This window comes from Chinchilla lanigera, unplaced genomic scaffold (genome assembly GCF_000276665.1).
Source record: "Chinchilla lanigera isolate Chin_1 unplaced genomic scaffold, ChiLan1.0 scaffold00061, whole genome shotgun sequence".
NCBI classification, from domain to species: Eukaryota; Metazoa; Chordata; class Mammalia; order Rodentia; family Chinchillidae; genus Chinchilla; species Chinchilla lanigera.
The window spans coordinates 391,235-411,365 of NW_004955462.1; the positions used below are offsets into that span (position 1 = coordinate 391,235).

Below are 20,131 nucleotides of genomic sequence, written 5' to 3' on the forward strand. Positions count from 1 at the left end.
CGCAGTGCCCGTCTGCCATGGCCCGCGAGAACGGCGAGAGCAGCTCGTCCTGGAAAAAGCAAGCCGAAGACATCAAGAAGATCTTCGAGTTCAAGGAGACCCTGGGAACGTAAGTGGGCGCCGGGAGGGGAGGGTGGAGGTCGCGTGGCGGCGGCGGCTGCACCTTGGTCTGCTGCCACCGCTGCCACCGCTGCAGGAACCGGCTCGTCGCCGCGCGCGTCCTCATTGTCCCGTTCTCGCTCCACAGAGCCCCCGCGCCGCCCCCGCGTGGGTCAGCGCTCTCCTCCGCGGTGCCTCCGCTCCTGGAGGGGGAGGGGAGCGCTGGGCTCTCGGAGAGCAACCCACGCGGGCGGGCGACTTCCCACTTGCCCGCCACCGCCGCCCTCGCCACTGCTTTCTCCCCACGCGTGACTGTGGGCTGAGCATGCTGGAGATCGCTGTTTACTGTGTGTGTTTACTCACTGTGCGCCTGTGGACCAGAGACGTGGTCACGGGAAAATTCAGTCTTTTGGTCATTCCTGTTTCTGCGGTTAAATCGGGTATTCACATGAAATTGACATCCGCAAGTCCTAGGTGTGGGAAGGACTTTGAGGAGCCGCGCGATTGTGGAAGGGAGAGAAGAATTTCGCAGAGCTCGGGGGCACATGTAGGCAGAGGAACATCTGAGTGTGTGTACATTTCGCGGGGGCTCGTGTCCCGCGACGGCCTCAGGGGCTTGCTGCACTGGCCGTGCCTCCGGGCTGTGTTGAGAGGCATACTGAGGGCTGCGTCTCGTGAAAGCAGAAACTGTCAGAGGTGGACTCAGTGCACCAAGCATGTGCTGCTCCGTTCGGCTGCGGTTCCCTCCCTGCCCCGAGTTGGTTTTTGTTTTGGAGCGTCTCAGAAAGGTAGAGGGGCTAATAGTGAAAGAGAACTCGACACTGCAGAATGAATCAGAAGTTCAAGTTATCCACCTCCCCCGTGATCGGTAGGGATTGTAGCAGTCAGCCTGGGTCAGGGAGCTGTTGATTAGACCAGGAAGAAAGAGGTGTTCATGGATAAATCAGAGTGTGGATGGGCGCTTGCTTTCCTTCCTTTTCCCTCTACCGTTTCTGCGGTTGCCTTGCTTTTCCAGAACCCCGTTTTCAAACCCATTTTGCCTGTGCTCAGGGTCCACTGCAGTTGTTAGTCATTATCCTCTCTCCACCCCCACATCTGCAGTGGGTCTCCCGGAGAGAAGTTGTGAAGGTGGCATTCCCAGCCTAGCCGGCTTCTGATTCCTGGGAAAGCTGGCGTGCCCAGGACAGGACTAGGGTCTCCCAGTTGTGGCTGCTGGGATCCAGGGAGGGCACCTGTGGGTACTGACTTGCTAATTATTGTTGAAATACAATTAGAAAACAGTTGTTTTTGTTTTGTTTTTTTTTTCTTTTTTTTTTTAATAAAGTGGGGTTTCCTAGTTAAGGGCTGGTTTTGGTCAAAACTTTTGAAACCTGTCACTAGGGTTTATTCAGCTTCGGGGTTATGAGACACTGGGGTCTGAGATGCTGAAGTTACAGGGAAATAAGGGGTTTTATCCTGTGTGAATGTGTCCCTCCTCATGGCTTTTACCCGCCGAGGCCCTTTGCCTGCAGCCTCTTGGCAGGTTGATGCAGTATCTCTGGACTGACTCCTGCTTCCTGGAAGAGTAGTTGCCACTCGGCTGCACATCTGCAGTAGCCCGGCTGCTGGGGCTCCACTGAGTGGCTCCTGCTGTAGCTGGCTGTTGGGGTCACTGCAGTGGCTTCCACTTCTGGGAAGGATGGGGAACTACCTTCTGACTCTACAGCTCCTTCAATTCTGGTCCCATTCTGGTGAGCTCTGGGTATGAGTCTCTTCTAGGGTATCAGAGAGTTGCCTTCTGCCCTGGAAATTATGGTTTGCAAAGATACTTTCCACTGTAGTGCTGGCAGGGGTCCTGGAAGAGTGTAAGTTATACAATAAAATGACCAAGTTCTTTTTACTCATTGACATAATTGTATGGTAATCATGGTAACATCCTTCAGTGTATACCAAGTACCCAGTGTTTGTTCTAAGTGCCTTCTGTGTATTACCTCATTTAAATATCGTGATAACCTTATGATGCAGATATTTACTGTGATCCCAATTGTCAGATGAGAAAACTAAGGCAACAGAGAAGTTACGTGACCTGCTGACCATTAAGTGATGGAGTTGTTGTGAAAAGCCGGGCAGAACCTTTGATAATACATATAGGGGTGAGCCACTTTGTAATGGCAGATGATGAATAATAATTTGACTTGGGCCTGGGATGTGGAATTCAGTGACACAGCTCTTGCCGAGCATGTGTGAGGCCCTGTGCTCCACCCCTAGCATTGAGAAAAAAAATAAAGGGCTTAATTTTAATATTTGGAAAGCTAATTTTAACACTCATGTAAATAGAACATAATTATGGGATAATCTATTCTCTAAATGTGTAAGAATTTCAGAGCTTTTGGATTATCAGAGTCATTTTGTCCCTGGGACTTGCTAGAAGTGTTTCCAAGTTGAGGATGTCTGTTTTACCTGGGCCAAGTCTAGCAGCCTCAGCCTGAGTCTCAACATGGAGCTCACTTCCTGTCCTTTCAGGTGGGTTTGGAGCCAGGCTTTTCTGTCGTTTGTAATGAAGTCCAGCATGAATCAAAAGCATCCATAATTACAATCGGTGTTCATTTCAAGAGCACTCTGTGGTTCCCCTCATGTTGTTCGTCACACCTTTACCATATGTCTTTAAAATCCTAAAGCAGGAAAGCCCAGCAAGAACTGAGGCCATTAGCTTACAGTCTTAAAACTCTTTTGAAATAAAACATCATAAAACCAGGGAGGATTAGCACTGCCAGGCTCTGGAATCTGATACTTGGCTGCCTTCCCCAAGTGTCTTCCTAGTCTATTAGGACACTTACTGTTGGATGTTAGGGTCAGGTGTGTTAGTTGGTGTGGTCAGAGGGACCTTACTGGAGTGCAGAGGCCTGGGACGCGGGAAGATTGGCCTACGAGGTGGAAAAAGATGGAGGAAGCAGAGGGCAGCAGAGGGGAAACGATGTGAGTTGTGGTTTGGGGCTGGGTTGTCTGATGAATCTCTGAGGAAGCCTCAGGGAAAGAGCTGTCAACCTGGGGCTTCACTTTAGCCTCTTTTGAAAGAGAATCCCAGAACCTAACCATATCTCTGAATTAGGTAGTGAGACTTAATTATTGTTTATTAATCAACAACATGTTTCAGATCCTTGGCACACAATGAAAGCAAATAAATGTTGTGTAACAGCAAATTAGGGATGGTAAACATTCTGTTGACGCATTTTGCTGGGATGTTCAGGCCTTCTCTGCGGTAGGTGTCTTTCATTGATTTCTGAAGCTACCACAAAAACCTAACATGTACAGCCTCGATCAGTGTGTCGATGGGGAGAAAGCTCTCTATGGTGGCCAGAAAGTGCCCTAGACCTGTGCAAGTGTGCCTGCAGTTTCCAGCCAATGAGATGCATGTGAACAGGGCAGGCCTTAATGCTTGGCATCACCAGAATGGTTTTTCCAACTTGGAGGATGGGAAGTGGCATATCCTAGGAAACAGATCTCCATCTCTGCAGAGTCTGAATACAGGTGGTTCACAGAGACTGAGCATTTGAAGTGTACTGTCTATAGGTGGCTGGCCTGGGTCTGGTTCAGCTCCTAAGGGGTTGTGTGGCTTGTGTCGAGAAGGGGTATCCTGTGTGCCTGAGAGAAGCTTGTTTGGGTTCTCAGGGACATAGTTAAGACTGTGCAGGAGCGTAGTGAATCAGCTCCAGACCAGCTGCCCTATCCTGCGAAGCATCAATGGCAACTAAATGTCTGCTGAGTGCTGCTTTAGAAAGAGAGCAAATGGCCATTTCTGTGGGGCAAGCCTTGTCCTTTGCTGCCTGTCTCATACTTACACTTATTTTGAAATTGCTCACTGAATACACCTATTGTCTTAAAGTCAGTATAGGAGACAGACTCAACTTTTCTCTTTTGGGATGGTGTACGTAAAAGGAAGGAGAGAGAATGCAAAACTACTGGAAGCATTTGAATATTTAGGTGGCTGATTTAATTGTATTTTTTGTGGAATTACTCAGAATTTTAGCATCTATGAGAAGCATTTGAAAGAACATTACTAAGAGAAAAATAGGGATGGGAAGCCTTAGGTTTCTACCTGAAGATGTCCCTGCTGTAATCACTTTGAATTTCTTCTTGTCTAGAGACATGATATTAATTCAACCTCTCAGATATTTAAAAAGATTTCTGGAACACCGGCTCCTTGAGCAAATAGGCAAGAATGCCTGCTCTCCTAGGGCCTCCATTCTGGTGAGGAACCAGAACATAAGAAAGATGAAGAAGTAAGTGATGCACGTTTGTAAGCGCAGCGTTCTGGGAGGCTGAGGCAGGAGGATCATAAGTTTGAGCCCAGCCTGGGCAAGTTAGTGAGACCTGTCTCAAAACAAAGGAGCTGGGGATAGGGGCTCAGTGGTGGAGCACTCTTGGGTTCTATCCTCAGTCCTAGGGAAAAATTTGGGGGAGAAACATTGGAATTGGAGGGATGTAAGCCCTTCAGATGATCTGACTTAGGCTTTTCACGCTCCCTGGTGCTGCTGTGTCGAGAACAGACTGTTGGAGTGAAGAGCAGAAGCCAATGCAGTGATTGGGTGACAGATGATGGTGCCCTAGGACGTGAAGGCAGGTGTGCAGATGAGGAGAAGCGACTGGATTCTGGATCTGTTTTGGAGGTAGAGCCAGTAGGATTTGATGGTGGGCAGGACATGGGGTGTGTGATTCTCCAGAGTTTTGGGATTGCAGGGCTGGTGTGTCAGCTGGTATTGTTCAGCACGTCCAGGGATTTTCTGAGCACCTGCTCAGCCTGAGTGTTAGGGGCTGTGGACTGCATTCCAACAGCGGTTTCTAGGGCAGACTCACAGCCTGGAGGTGTCTCTGCCCTCCTGGTGAGGGGCTCTTGCATTTCAGGTGAAGTTCAGGGCAGGAAGAACTGGGACTGTGTGAGAAGATGCTATTTTGTGCTTTTCGAATGCCATCATCACAAGAGCTAGATCACTGTGGTAGGTGGACCGATAACCTGCAGCTCTCCCACTTGACTTAGGATTGTGTGTCCCAAACCTTCTGTGGAAAATAATGTAGAGTAAATACGGTATATTTGGAGAGAAAAAGCCAAAAGTTTTCTTGATTGAAAAAAGAGAACCAACTCATGTCCTTGACGAGTACAGTGGGATTGAGGGAATGAGACTCTCAGGTGGAGTTTCTGCCCAGAGGTGCTAGCGAGGACTGCTCCTAGGTCCCAATTTCTGGTTCGGATGTGCCAGCTGAGTGGAAATCATTAGGTTTGGCTGGTGTTTGGCGGGCATCTGTGCTCCCAGGGGAGCATTTCAGGGGTTAATTTGTTGAGTTTTTCTTTGGCTGAGTCTCCATAAATCTGTTTAATCTTTCCTTTCCCCAAACAAATCTCCTTAAATCCCCTTCAGTCTCTCTCCACCTGTTTTTCCTCTCTCCCCTGGGAGAGCTTAGGCATGGCTCCAGCTGGGAATTGTCACATTATTGGTCAACTTGCCTGAGGATGGTAGACTTAGCACCTCGGGGCCTCCATCATTACAGCACTGCAGATTTCTTGGGAATCATTAGGGAGCCCCAAGCACTCTGGGGACAAGTTTCTTTATTAATGGAGGAATAGCAGCATGTAGGTGGCCCACAGGAGCCTCATTTGCTAGACAGCAGGCCCAGGCTTCTTCGCTGACACTGCATGGCCAATTCAGTGCTGATGTGTTTAACCCAGAAGGTGGTGGGAGGTCACTTTTTCTTTGGGCTAGTTTTTTTTTTTAATTAGATCTCACTTTATTGTTTTAAAAGGTTCATTTTACAATATATGGATTATTCAAACTCCAATCTGACCAAGGGTAACCTCCGAATGGATGTTGGAGGTCAAATTCGTTCTGTGGCAGGCTACATTCATTCTGTGTTCAGCAATCAACTGTTTGTGTTGTAGTGTATTTCCTAAGACTTTCAGCAGGACTCCCAAAGGCAGGAATTCTGTCTGTTGGTTTACACCAAATCTTGAGGGTAAGTCTTTAGGGTGGTATATTTGCTAAAGCCAGGTTGGGGAGGCCATGGACTAGAACAGAAAGACAAATCCAGCACAACTGCTCATACTGTGTGCCTCTGTACAGGCCCCTTAGCTGAGATGGAGGTAGACGTGGATACCCCATGGGGTTGTTGTGAGGACCCAGTGATGTGTAGGAGGTGCCAGCTCCTTTCTGGGATTGAATAACAGGGACTGTCATTATGCAGTTGTTGCCTGCTGCAGCTGCAGTTGACTCCCCAAGAATATTCAGGGCCAGTAGCAGTGGGGAAGAACACGCCTGCATCTGTTGGAAACTGATTTTTGGAAACTCTGTTGCAAAAATGCCGACTGATGCATATTTCACTAAAATTGATGTAAGCAACCATGAAAAATTTTTCCTTCAGCCAGAGAACAATTGCTGATTGTTCTTCACACTTCAGTGAGTGGCCAAGAACCTATGTTTGACGGTTACTTGGGAATGGGTTCGAGTCCTGCCAGGCCCACTGTTGCCTAGCTGTACAGCTTTGGGTGAAGTATTTTACTATTATGAGCCCCATGTCTTGATCTGTAAGACATGGTAAAACTGGGTGCTGATCTGGGGTTGTGGTGAAGATGAAATGAGGGTGCATATGAACTGTGGGAGAATGGTGCCGGCTCGGGAATCCGCTTGGTAAATGCCAACTCTTTTGTTAGGTAGTTGGGTCCTGCTTCCTGGACACCACGTGCACAGATTTGAAGACTACACCGGGCCCTTCAACATTTGCTCCCAGCAAGTGGTGATTAGTTCATACCACGCCAGCATTAACCAGAAGACTCAGCCCAAAACGTCCTCTGGGCCAGCTTGTGTGCTGGAGTGACCTAGTTTGCTCTGTACCAGGGGCTCATCAGCTTTGCCTCTCTGCCCTTCTCCCTGCTCCCTGAGCTGGGGTTGAAAATCTGTCCCTGATCAGCTGGTGCCACTGTCTTCTCACTGCACAGCAGTCTGTATGCAGCAATGGTGGTCTTCCACCGCTCCAGCATGCTTTTGCTTTTTGCTGTGTTTCTGCTTGTTTGTTATTGAATGTTCTTTCCTCCCCTTCCATCTTCTCTTCTCTTTTTTCTTTTCTTTTCCTTTCTTTCTTATGTTTGCAGTGCTGGGGATGGTGCCCGCAGCACATGCATGCTAGGCAAGGGCTGTACCACTGTGTTACCTCACAGCCCTGAAAGTAATGTTTTGATTTGATGCCTCACGTTACCTACAATGCCTTTCTCTTGTGGATTTATGCCATTTAACACCTATACATACTGAATTTATTTTAATGTTAGAGTATTTTAGAATGGAAACAACTCTTTATGTATATCACACAGTGCACACAACAGTTTAAAAATCTGTTTATGAGGAGTTTTTGGATAGGAGGTGGAGGGTCTCAAAAAACTTTTAATTTCCCAGGGATGCAAGTATAACCCTTTGGAGCTGATTTACAAGTTGAGCAGGTCCTTCTGGACCTTTTCCATTTTAGCCCCTTTAGTGACCACAGTCTGGAGTCATGTTTTATGGAACCTCTATAACCATGCACTGCAGAATCTGCTCAAACTGAAAGCTGTTAATATTCTACTTGTTGAGAGAATCTATCTTTGTCTTTCATGACCACAATGCAGATCCCTGAAATTGCTCTTGCAATAAATTCGATTTGGTGCTATAGCAGAATCCTGAAGGTATCATATTAAATAAAACCTCGGCTCTTGATTTTCAAGTGGCACTCTTGCTTGCCTCCCTGTACAACGCTGTCCCATCCCACCTAGGCCCAGTGCTGTTGAGGGGAAAAAGGAGGAAGAAGGGAGAAGCAGGCTGCACCTCAGGCCATAAAACTTTGTCATTTTAGGAAACTTAAGATGGAAGGAAGAGCAGAAGCTGTATAAAACCAGGACATCTCATAGAGTGGCTGGCAGGCCAGTGTCCCTGCCCCCAAATCCCTGCCAATACAAGGGCTGAGAATTCTTTAACCTTGTAGTATGGTTTAAATGTGAAGTGTCCCCCAAAGACTTGTGTATTGGCTGGGCATGGTGGTGCACGCCTATAATCCCAGCACTTGGGAGGCTGAGGCAGGAGATTGCTGCAAGTTCCAGGCCAGTCAGGGCTACATAGTGAGTACAGGGCCAGCCTGAACTACATAGCAAGACCCTGCCTCAAACACCCTCAAAATTAAAAAAAAATAAATAAAAAGACTTGTGTATTGAAAGCTTGATCCCCAGTACTCATAGGTGGAGGACCCAGAGAGGAGACTAGATCACAAGAGGATAAATCCATTGATGAATTCACAGTGGAATGAGCTGTTAGGAGTGGGAGGTGATGGTTGGAAAGGTAGATTACTGGGACTATGCCTTTAAATGGTGTATCTGGTACATGTCCCCTTTCTCTCTCGGCCTTTCCCTTTCTTCCTGTTTCTGAGTCACGATGAATTGAGCACCTTTCCTTCATCAAGCCCTTCCAACATGATATTTCTGCCTTGTCATAGGCCTAAAGTGGTAGAGCTGGTATGCCATGGACTGAAACGTTTGAAACCATAAACCAAAGTAAATCTCTGCTCCTTTAAATTGACTTTCTCACATTTGGTCACAGTGATGAAAAGGTGACTGATACACTTTGGGAAAAAACAAAATGCTGAAATTTGCCTTAAAAGTTTAGAAATAAAAGCCAGGTGTGTTGTCACATGCCTGTGATCCCAGCACTCTGGGAGGCTGAGGCAAGAGGATCACAATCTCAAGCCCAGCTTGGGCAACTTAGTGAGACCTTGTCTGAAATTTTAAAAAAAAATCTGTGAGTGTAGTTCAGTGAGAGGGTCCTGGGTTCAATCCCCAACACTGCACCAACCAACAAACCTCCCAAAATGAGAAGGTACAAATACCTTGAAATAGATAAAAGTCTGCTGGTCATTTAGTATGTGAGTGATTTTGAAGTATTCCAATATTTAAAAGAAGTGTTTCAATGGGAGAGGGAGGGAGAAAAGGTAATTCTGGTCTTGGGACTTTTGGGGAAACAGAAGCTCACAGGGGTTGCAGGCTGGGGAGTTAAGGGCAGAGTGAGGCACATGGGACACTGCAGTGAGGTCTTGGGAGAAAGATCGCAACCCTTACAAACCTGGGAGTGGGGTGGTCCGTGCCCTGAAAAGGGTGGGTGCTGTGCTGTGACCACCTCTGGGATCTTTCCCTCCTCTCTCCTTTCCCTGCTCCACGCCCCAGGGCCGGGCCAGGTCTGTTACTACCATCCTCCAGCCACATCCTGCACTCTAGACTTCGTCTAGGCCAAGTAGGATCCTGGTTACCATGAAAATTCCCCCTTCCCTTCTGAAAGAAAATATACCTTAGAGAACAGCACAAATTTAAAATGAACTTTTGGAACTGATATTGTATATAAGTTGGGGACAGCCTGAATTTGGCAGTAATGTTACAAGAATCACGCTCCATGGATTCTTCTTGCTTGTGTTAGCATGGTCTGTAAAAATGGAGTTCATGGTCCTGGTAATGATAAATTTTTAAAAATTAGCTCCATGTTACCCTTTTAGCCTGTTGGTGATTGGGATATAGTAACAAGATTCCACATAATTTACACACACACAGATATATATATATGTATATGAAGGTTTCATATACAGACACATATACATATATACACAGATGTACATATATTACACACACATATATACAGAGATGTAGATATATTACACATAGATATATACACAGATGTACATATATACACATGTGTGTATGCACACATATACATATATACACAGATGCGCATGTATACAGACATATACATATATACACAGATGTGGGTGTATACACACATATATGTATGCACATACATACACATATATACAGAGATGCACATATATACACAGATGTATGTATATACACCAGTGTACATATATACACTGATGTACATATACACAGATGTACATGTATAAACATATATACATATGTACATATATACACGTATAAATGTAGACCTATATATTTGCTTTTGAGTGATTGTGGTTAAAACATTAAACTTGCCGTTTTAACCAGTTTTTGGTGCATAGTTTGGTTGGGAACATTCACACTGTTGTGCAGCTATCACCCCCATCCATTTCCAGAGCCGAGCCTCTGGAAACTGAGCCTCTAGACTCCTTAAACAGTAACTGCCCCCACCTCCCACCTGCTGGCAGTTACCATTCTCCTTTCTGTCTCTCTGACCCTCACTACTCTGGGGACTTTATGGAAGTGGAATCATGCAGTCTCTCTCCTTTTGTCTCTGACCTCTCAAGCATATTATCTTTTCAGGGCTCATTCATCTTGTAGCAGAGGGCAGAATTCCCTTTTTCTGGCTGAATAATATTCCATTGTATGAGTATACACAATGTGTTGCTTATCCATTCATTTGTCCACAGATACGAGTTGCCCCCACCTCTTGGCTTATTGTCACTATTGGGTTTACATGCATGGGGGAATAAATCTATCTTCAAGATCTTGTTTTCAGTTCTTTGGAGCACATACTCAGAAGTGTGATTGCTGGATCATCTGGTGGTTTGATTTTTTTTTCCAGGGAAGTGCTGTGTTTTAATTTTTGTGAGGAACTACCATACTGTTTTCCAGAGCTGTGTGGTGTTTTGCAGTTTGCAAAGTGGCTTTTTTGCAGACAAGATTCCTTCTGATTCTTCACACAGCCTTGTGAGTGAGCTTCCATTGTTGCCTTCATTTTAGAGGTGAGAAAACGGAGGTTGTGGAGGTTAAATGGTCCAGGTGAAATGCAGCTGAAGTGGCACATGGAGATCTGAGTGTCCTCTGACTCCTGATGTGGTGTTATTTCTTCTGTTTCATGCTGCATAAAACTGGTTAGTGGAGTTGATGGAATAGAGAACTACTGACTGATAAAAGGGAAAGAAAAGATGTATACATTCTGTGGGTGTATATATTCTGTCAATGTATACGTTATAATTAGGAGACCACATAGTCAGCATGTGCTGTTGCCCCAGCTTTTGAGGGAGGAAGCTCTGATTTTGTGTCCGTGGGTGTAAATACTCCCACATGGGCTGGTTACACACTCCCCAAAGTTTGATAACCTATTGCAAAATCCCTGAATTACCCTTTCTTGAGCAGGTGTTAGGAGCCTCAAGCTACCCCTAAAGGAAGAGGTCAGGAGGTTTCTACCTTAGTCCTAGCTCTGCCATTTAAGAACCAGAATCTTGATCTTATCATCTCTGGGTCTTGATTACTTTGTTTGTCAAGTGGGGATAATTATTTCTGGATTACACCTGCTCACATTACATACTTTTTATAAGTACTGAATGAGATAAGCCATGTCTAGTGCTTGCTGTATAGTGAGACCTAATACAAACAGAAGGTATTATTATCTTATGAAGATTATAGCTTCAAAAATACACCGTCTCATGAATATTAGCATCAGGTGAACTTTTTGAAACTTTGCTATCGCCTTTTGGGCAGGTCTTCCATAGAAGTTGGGTCATATGGTGACCTTAAATCTACAAGTGTTAATAAGCCCCACAAAGTTTCATAATATTTTTTATCTGGATCTATTCCGGTGTCATGTTTTTTTCATTCTCAGGATTTAAGTGATTGATACCTTAAGAAAAACTTTTAAAAAATTATACAGGCAGCATATCCTTCTAGTAGAGAATTTGAAAGATATGAAGGAGTATTCTCTTAGTCTATTTTCTGTTGCTGTAATTGGACACCACAGACTAGGTAATTATAAAAAGAGGTTTAGTCAGCTCACTATTCTGAAGATTTAAGAGTATGGTGTCTATATGGGCTTGGCATTTATTGAGGTCTTCTTGCTGGTGGTGACCATTTGAAAAATCGCAAGGCAACTCAGGGCATCACATGGCATGAACTGGAGGTATGGGGAGTGTTTTTCTTCTTCTTATAAAGCCACTCTTGTAATAATGGGGTCTTGACCTTATGACCTAATCCTAACTACTCCCAAAGACTTCTCCTCCAAACACTGTTGTTGTTTTTTTTGTTTTTTTTTTTTTTTTTTTTTTTTTTTGGTTTTTCTCCGGTACCGGGAACCGAACTCACGACCTTGCGCTTGCCAAGCAGGCGCTTTTGCCGCTGAGCTAAATCCCCAGCCCCTTAAACACTGTTAATATATGACTTTGTGGAGTAGGTTTCCACACGAGTTGTAGGGGTCACACCTGAACTGTGGCACCTATGTGTTAGGGAGACAGAGTGGACTGGCTGGCTGGCTGGATCCTAGGTGGTGAGTCCCACCAGGGGTGGAGAGATCTCAGGAGATTCCTGGAAGGTCAGTGATGGGGGTGAGCCTGTGGAGTACAGTGGGGCTATGGATGTTTACCAGTTGGTAGTATTTCAGTATTTTACCAACCAGTGTGGTTAAAGGATTGAGGACAAGTTGAGTGTTGGCTTTGCAGATAGGTGAGATTGGAATGCCATGGGTGTCTGACTTTATTAAGTATATCAGTGCACTCGTGTTAGCTTGGTGGTTGTGACAGCACTGCTGAGGTTACTATCATGGCCACCATCTCTATTCTCATCACCACCTCTAAACATGTCCCCAGAATCAGCAAGGTGACAGAGCCTGGTGCCAAGATGAGACCCCCGCTCAACAGACTTCCACAGAGCTAATTATACATGTGAGAGAAAGAAGATAAAAAATACTCATATCTTAGAATGGCTGACTGTCCCTGCTTAGGATAAGAAACAGGAACCTGGCTACTCAGTCACTTTGTGACATTAAACAAACACTGTTGCACACATAGCCCTTTCTTCTGCTAAATGGCAGGCATCCAAAACCCTCACACCAACCTCTGTCTTACGTATCCTCCAAAAGTGGATTGGGTACCTTTGCTCTCTCTGCTTGTATTAAAGGCTTGTTTCTAGTGTGGTTTGCTGGGAGGTGGTGAAATTTTTAGAAGTGGGGCTAGTGGGAGGTCTTTGGGTCATTGGGTACAACCTTGAAGGGGAGAATGGGACCCCAACCCCTTTTCCTCCTCTCTTTGTGCCCTGCCACATGTTCCCATCATGATGTGCTGCCTCACCACAGGCCAAAATTAATGGTGCCGACTGACCATGGACTACGCCTCTAAAATGATGAGCCAGAGTAAACTTTTTGTCTTTCTAGGTTAGTTGTCTCTGGGTTGTTGCAGTGACAGGAAGCTGATTAACATTGTCTCTTCAGAATGTAGTCTCTGAAGCAACTCAGTCTTTCAGTTAGAGGTAAGGTTTTTTCTGGCTAGACCATCTAGTCAGTGTGTGCACTAAGAAACAGAGATGCTTTGAGATGCAGTGACTTATCTGGTGTCATAGTTAAACTTGACCACACCTAGCTGGGTCTTCTTCTGTGGTAGCCATAGGGTGGCCACTGTGGGAAGCTCCCTATACCCCAGCATTAACGTGGTGATTATTCCTGAGGACACATCTCTGTTTGATTTTTCTGTCTTGTTGATTTTGCATTACTGGGCCTGTTGAGATTCACTGGACAGGTGTGTGAAATGAGCTCCTGAGGGTGTGAAGCGCTGTAGAGAGAACTCAGAGCTGGGTACTTGGTGCCTTTGTTCTCTCTGCTTGTTTGCTTTCTGGCATGCCATGGCTCATGTAGATCAGAGGGAACCACAATCAGAGAACCAGGGTCAGAACACAGGGCCCTGTGAGCCCTGGAGGGCCTCAGTGGCAAAGACCTGAGCTAGGATTATCCTGTGTAGAGGCCTGTGTAGATGCTGCCTCTCATCTTAGTGCAACAGGCCTCGTGCTTTGGCAGCACCTAGCTCAGGTGGGACCTCCACATGCCTAACAAACTTTTGTGGAGAAAATGAATGGATCAATGGGCAAAGAGAGAAGCACTGGCTTTGATTAAATTAACGGATTTGAAATCTTACCTGAACCAGACTGAGACATTGGGTCAGTCACATCACTCAAGTTGTGTTTTCTCATTGAAGTGGGGCTAACGGTATCTACCTTTCCAGTTTATGGTGAGGTTTTGTTGCAAAGATGGATATAAAGCGTACTGCATATTATAAGTGCACAATGAAGAGGTACAGCCTTTGTTTTTAAGCAGATAGGTATTTTTTTTTTGTTTTTTTTTTTTTTTGTTTTTCTCCGGTACCAGGAACCGAACTCACGACCTTGCGCTTGCCAGGCAGGCGCTTTTGCCGCTGAGCTAAATCCCCAGCCCCAGCAGATAGGTATTGAAGCCCGTCATGTGGTTAAGTGCATTGCAAGACCTCTGTCAAATGTCTTCAGGAATATCACGGAAGATGCACTCCTTGAGCTTAAGGCATTTTTTTTCAAGTTTAAGAAAGTAAACATTAATAGTAAACTTATAGATCAGTGTAAAGGAGTTTATGCTCTTAGAATGAGCTTGCGAAAGGAGGTGGGAAAGAGATCTTGGAAACCATAGGGATTAAACTGGAATAAAGAGATGGCAGTAATGTTGGTTATGTGAGAGAAGAGGTCAGAGGTGGTTAGCAGGTAGAATCAACCACGGTTACATCATTCATTCATTCATTCATTCAGTAGTTGCTAGGTGAGAATTGCTCAGGCCACATGTCTGTATCTGTGGCCTGAGACAGCTGTATTCTCTGTGAGCTTGGTAGCCTGGGAAGCCCAGTTGAAGAAGAACATGGTTTGTTTTCAGGTGGGGATATCGGTTTTGCAGCTACTCTGTCACCCAGATGGTTCTGAGGAGAGAGGCTATGCCTGCAGTTGGGGAGGCTGGGCCTTGGTGTGTTGGGGTCCCAGTGGAGGGTAGTGGGGTAGACATAGTGCCTCTGAGTCTTCAGGACCAGTAACCTGTGATTCCTTCCGCCTACCTGTCACTGGGAAATTTTGTAGGAATTCTTGAATATATATCACCTGAGGGAGACCTCATCCTGGGAATGGTGGAGTGATCCACATGGATTCAGGGAGCTCCAAACAGCTCGCTTAACTCTGAAGGTCATTAGAGCTGGTGTCCTTCAGAAGGTCTCCAGAAGTTTGGAGTTTGCTGTGTGGTCTCCAGCATGGCCATGGGGTGCATGCAAATAGACCATAGCCTGGTAGAAGACAGAACTCTGAAAAAGCAAGACCCTCATCATAGCCCACTGGGAATGCATGAGACTTGAAACTGAAATGCGTTGTTCTGGCTGGGGCCACCTGGAATAGGCTTTTGTGTATCCCTCTTGGCCAGGCCTCACATAAGACTTGAGAATTACAAGACTGATTCACACTGTTTTGCTTTAAATCCATCAGATTTCATGAATAAAGAGTCACTCTGTGCCACCAAGGAAGTGTTGATAAACAAAACACGGTCCTGTCCCTTAGGGAACTTTTTGGACAGACATATAATTACAATTCATTGTGACATTGTCCCATGGGATGGGACAGTGAGCCTGGCTTTTGCCTAAGGAAGTTCCAGAGATCAGAAGTGGGGAAGACTTAGCATTCCCCGGTAAGTACTCAGTGAGCTTCTCCATATGTGCCATACAATTGCTGACCTTTTAAAGACAAAGGATCACACAGTTCCTGGTGATAGAGTGAAGCGTGCTGTAGACAAACCCACACCTGTTCTAGTCTCTCCCCATCAGTGCCGTCTCCTGCTTTCAGATCCTAGCTAGCAGATTCGTCATGGCCGAGGTGTCTGACCCTTCCCTGGAATCTCCAGGCCCAGTCTTACAGACAGTCTACGGAGGGTCAGTTCTTCTGTTGTTCTTTCGTATGCATTTTCTCTGTCTAGTACTGAGCAGGGAACATTTGCTCACGTGTGATGGCTGTGGCCTCTATTCCCCAAATACCTAACACACTGTGTAATGGATGGAGAGTTTGGTTTACTTTGAAAAATCCTGAACAAAGACATTGCCTCCACAGTCCTGGAGAGAGCCTGCTTTCTAAACGTTTTTCTTACAGATAAGCTCTTGGGAATGTTCTCTTGTATTTTCTTCCTTTGGCTTTTTGTCTTTCAATTGTCACCCGTTTCCTTGTGTGGACTCACCGTGTGGCTCAGCTGTGTTGCTCTGCTGTTCGAGTAGCCCACTGGGATCATAACTCAGTCCCAATAATCAGTTAGAGGGACAAAACTTAACGAAAGGAAGACACTTATAAAAAGGAGGGGAAAAGGAGAAGATAGATAGTTACCCTGTTAAAGAATCGGGGTAGGAGGCTCTGGAAAGATGGAGGACCTATGGGCCCCTTGTTCTCAGCTGTTTTTATGGGGAGGGGTGAGTGACCCTTGGCCCCACCCAGAAATTGCCATGACTGGATTGGCTTCTGGACACCTCTGCCTAACATCATTTCTTCTGGCCTCCTCTTTGCTTCCCTTATATTTTATTGGAGGTGGAGGTGGCTTATTGTTTATGCTCTGGCTTTCTCTCTGTGTCCTGCCTATCAGCTTTTTCTTGACTCTTTGTGAAAGTCCTAAGGACATTTGGTATCTTTCTTAATCTGGTATTTTTTTTTTCTACCCGTCTTTTGTTTTTAACTCCTTCTAGTCAGGATTATCTAGAAGACCTAAGGAGGCCCCTATTTTATTTTCTTACCTGTAGACTGCTGTGCCTATAGCTAGGGTGAATTTTAAATCCATGGGCTTTGCCTGACTTCCTGTCTTGCCTGTTTTTCTGGTCCCCATTGGGCTATGCTCAGAGGACAAGGACAGGGTATAAGAAAAATGTCTTTGGGATATAGACTTAGTGCTGCTGTGGCTTCACAAAAGATTGTCCATAACATGGAAAATAAATATTAGTGATACTTGGGTTGTTACATTTTCATGTTAGTTGGGTAGCCTGTTAGTTGGGGCTGTCTGTGTCCTGTGGGATCCTATGGAATATTATTTTCTAATAATTATCTTCTTTAGGGTTCCCCTCTCAAACATGGCTTGTTTATTGTTCTTGGGAGGGCCATGTATTTGGCTTTTAAAATTTTGCATCCTGGGCCCTTTAATAAAGGTTTTATTTATCTTTTTGTTTTCCAAGATGGATCTCACTATGTTCAGGTTGGCCTTGAATGTACTATGTATATCTAGCTGGCCTCAAATTTGTAGCATTCTTCCTGCCTCAGCCTCCCAAGTGCTGGGACCTTTATCAGTTTTATGACTTTTTTGTGCATCCATTTTGTCTAAAACAGAGGATGGATATCTTGGTTTGCATTATTTTTCTCTGAAAGATGTGATATTTATAAAACTGAGGATAGGATGAGCAATTTCTGGATATGTACAGTTATTGCCTCCTGATTTTCTTAAATTTAACAAACTCTTTGTTTCGGTGTCCCAGATTCACTGACTCTGAAGTCAAAGTCATCTTTGCCCTTGGTACCTCGGCAAAACCTGACTGTAAAGGAGCCCCCCTTGCCAGGGTCTATTTTCAGTATGTTCTAGGTTTTCTGAGGAGGTTGCCAGAGCTGATGTTAGTGGGAAGGTGTGGAGGTGGTTTGATAAAGAGTCATGTAGTTACCAGTATTTGAGTTATGTGCTAGGCATCGGCACTGTACTTCCTTAGACACTTCACAGCTTGCTTGGTCATTGAACCTGGTAACCATTCTGTGGATAACATGTTGTTCGACGTATGAGGAGAACTGCTTGACCTCAGAATGTGATGAATACATCACAGGGCAGGGATTTGCCTACTCTGTCTGTCCAAAGAAGCTTCTGGAAGGCTCTGCTTAGCTCATGGCTGCTGGAAGTGATGCTTGTGCTTCCTCCCAGGCATGACTATAGACTCTGCCACTGTCATGGTCCTAGGGGGTCCTGATGACCTGTATGTGCTTCTGTGTAGACTCTATTAGTTGTCAGTGAGTCTTCAGAGTTGCCTCCTTGCTGCCCTCTCCTCAGGCCCATGAAGCCTTGTACTGGAGTTGGAACTTGTTCAGGCTAAGTCTGCAGATGAGGGTGCTGGGCCTGGAATGTGGGATGTGGCAGGCGCATCAGAAACCTGTGTGCCTGGAGAGGGAATGGGTTTAATAACCATTTTATAGGTCAAGAATACATCCTGTAACAGTGCTATTTCTATCCTGGAAAAATGAAGAAAATGATGCTTAAAACATTCAGAGAAGCATGAAATTTCAAATCAGACTTTGGTGGGGAGAACAAAAACAATCAACTAGACCTCGCATCCTACGATTCTGGCAAGCAGAATGCAGTATTTCCTGGAACTTGGACAAATGTACATCATTTATAATTTAGGTATTTATTGGCAAAAGCTCATGGAAAATTAAGATACCCAGAAACTCATGAAACTCTGGTTTATTTTCTCAAATAGCTAAAACTTGTACAGGAATATGACTTTTGTCCTTGTCTCTCCTGTTTGAGCTGATGTTGAGCTGGTTACTTATGGCAGATGAGTGACTCAGACAGATATTTTGACTCCAAGCTTAGTGGTATCCCTTCATTTAAGGCTTTGGTGTTCTGCTCACATTTAAGTAGTTATTTTTCTTTTCTCCTTACAGTGTACTGTAAATGCTACTCAAAAGTTTATTAGGCTCGGTTTACTTTTTCTCAGGGCTTGTGATTTTTAAAATGTCATTATTAGTCATAATAAAGGATCCATCATGTATTATGTACCTCAAGTAGTTTCCTTCTATTTTCAATAATTGGAAAACGCTAGGAGATAGCCAATAGAAAATTAAACATGTTGAACAGCCACTCTGTTAGGGAAGATCGACCAGCATGACATGAAAGTTAGTCATTATTTCTACTTAGGCTGTGTTTTGAAATCTGTTTCTTTAAGGATTTGTGTGGAAGGTGACCTTTTCCTGTTGTCTCAGGTAACTTCGTAGTAATGAGAAGCAGTGAAAACTGTATCTTATACTGTTATTATTCTGAGGTATCAGACGCCAAGCTGTTTACATTCCGGCTTGGGATTCTGACTTTGTATGGTGGTTAATGTTAATCCTGCAGAAAGCATCTAACATAGGGTGCTGAGCCCACCGGCCTTCTCATGGACTTGTGGGCCTCCTTCCTCAAAATCCAGTGTGACCTCTGGGATTCCGACGCTTGTCACTTCTGGGGCCAGTTTTATAGATACACTTCTTTCCTGGCTGCCCAGGGACTTCCTATGAAAAGGGCCTCAGGCTTTATTGAATGCACTGCTCTTTCCAGTTTGACATTCTTCATCCTTTTTGAACAAGGACCCCCCAATTTGCATTTGGTCCCACACCCCACACATCTCTAGTGCCAATCCTTTTTAATTATAAAACTTCCCTCTCCGTACCTTTCATCCTAATACTGAGGGCACTTTAGTGATTAACGTTTTCTTAGGGTTAGTGGTTTAAAAAGTTTAGTCAACACTGAAGTTTATTAGATAACTGGAAATGCCTTTTATTATGAAATTCCATACCCAGATATGAGCATTTTTTTCAGTATATTGAAAAAAAAATCCAAGACTATTTTAGAAACATTTCAAGTGGGTCTAGAATGCTGTGGCCTGCAGGCTTTCTCTGTGAGTGGCTCTTTTGAGCAGACAGTCTGGATAGGTGCAGTGCTCCTTGAACCTGATTCTTAGCCCTGCCGCCTGCCAGGTGTCTATCTGCACAGTGCTGAGCCTCCATCTATGGTCCATGTGATGCCTATCATGGGATATGTGTATACACAGCACAGGCTTGTGATGAGTTGGTGTTTTTTGTTTGTTTTTGCTTCTTTTTTTTTTTTTTTTTTTTGTACTGGGGATTGAACCTAGGGCCTTACGTGGGCTAGACAAGTGCCCTACCACTGAGCTATGTTTTCAGCCCCAGGTTTTTGATGAAATAAATCAGATAAGATTTGTTTGTTTGATGGCTGATTTGTTTATTTGTTTTTTGAGATAGGGTCTCACTGTGTAGCTCAGGTTGGCCTCAAACTCACAGTGATCCTCCTGCCTCAGCCTCCCAAGTGCTGGGATTACAGGCATGTACCACTGTGCCTGACTAGCCTTGGCTGGTTTTTATTAAGTACTCCATAAATGTTAGCTGCAATTGCTTAATTTAGAGCCAGTTTTTGCCACTCAGCTTCATGTCCAAATGTGATACCTCTAATTCAGTGTAATTCTTTAGAATAACGTTTTAAAAGGGTGAGTGCAAAGGCTTTAGGATAACTTAAGAAAAAGGAGG

At 44.8% G+C, this 20,131-nt stretch overlaps 1 protein-coding gene across 4 annotated transcripts in view; it reads left to right on the top strand.

Moving 5' to 3' along the window:
* Camk1d (calcium/calmodulin-dependent protein kinase ID) overlaps positions 1-20,131 on the top strand; it is a 428,006-nt gene continuing 407,875 nt past the window's right edge. For all 4 annotated transcript variants that reach the window (XM_005398082.2, XM_005398083.2, XM_005398085.2 and 1 more), the window contains exon 1: positions 1-109. In XM_005398082.2, coding sequence (XP_005398139.1) covers positions 18-109 — 92 coding nt within the window. In that variant the 5' untranslated portion in view covers positions 1-17. The remainder of the gene's footprint in view (positions 110-20,131) is intronic.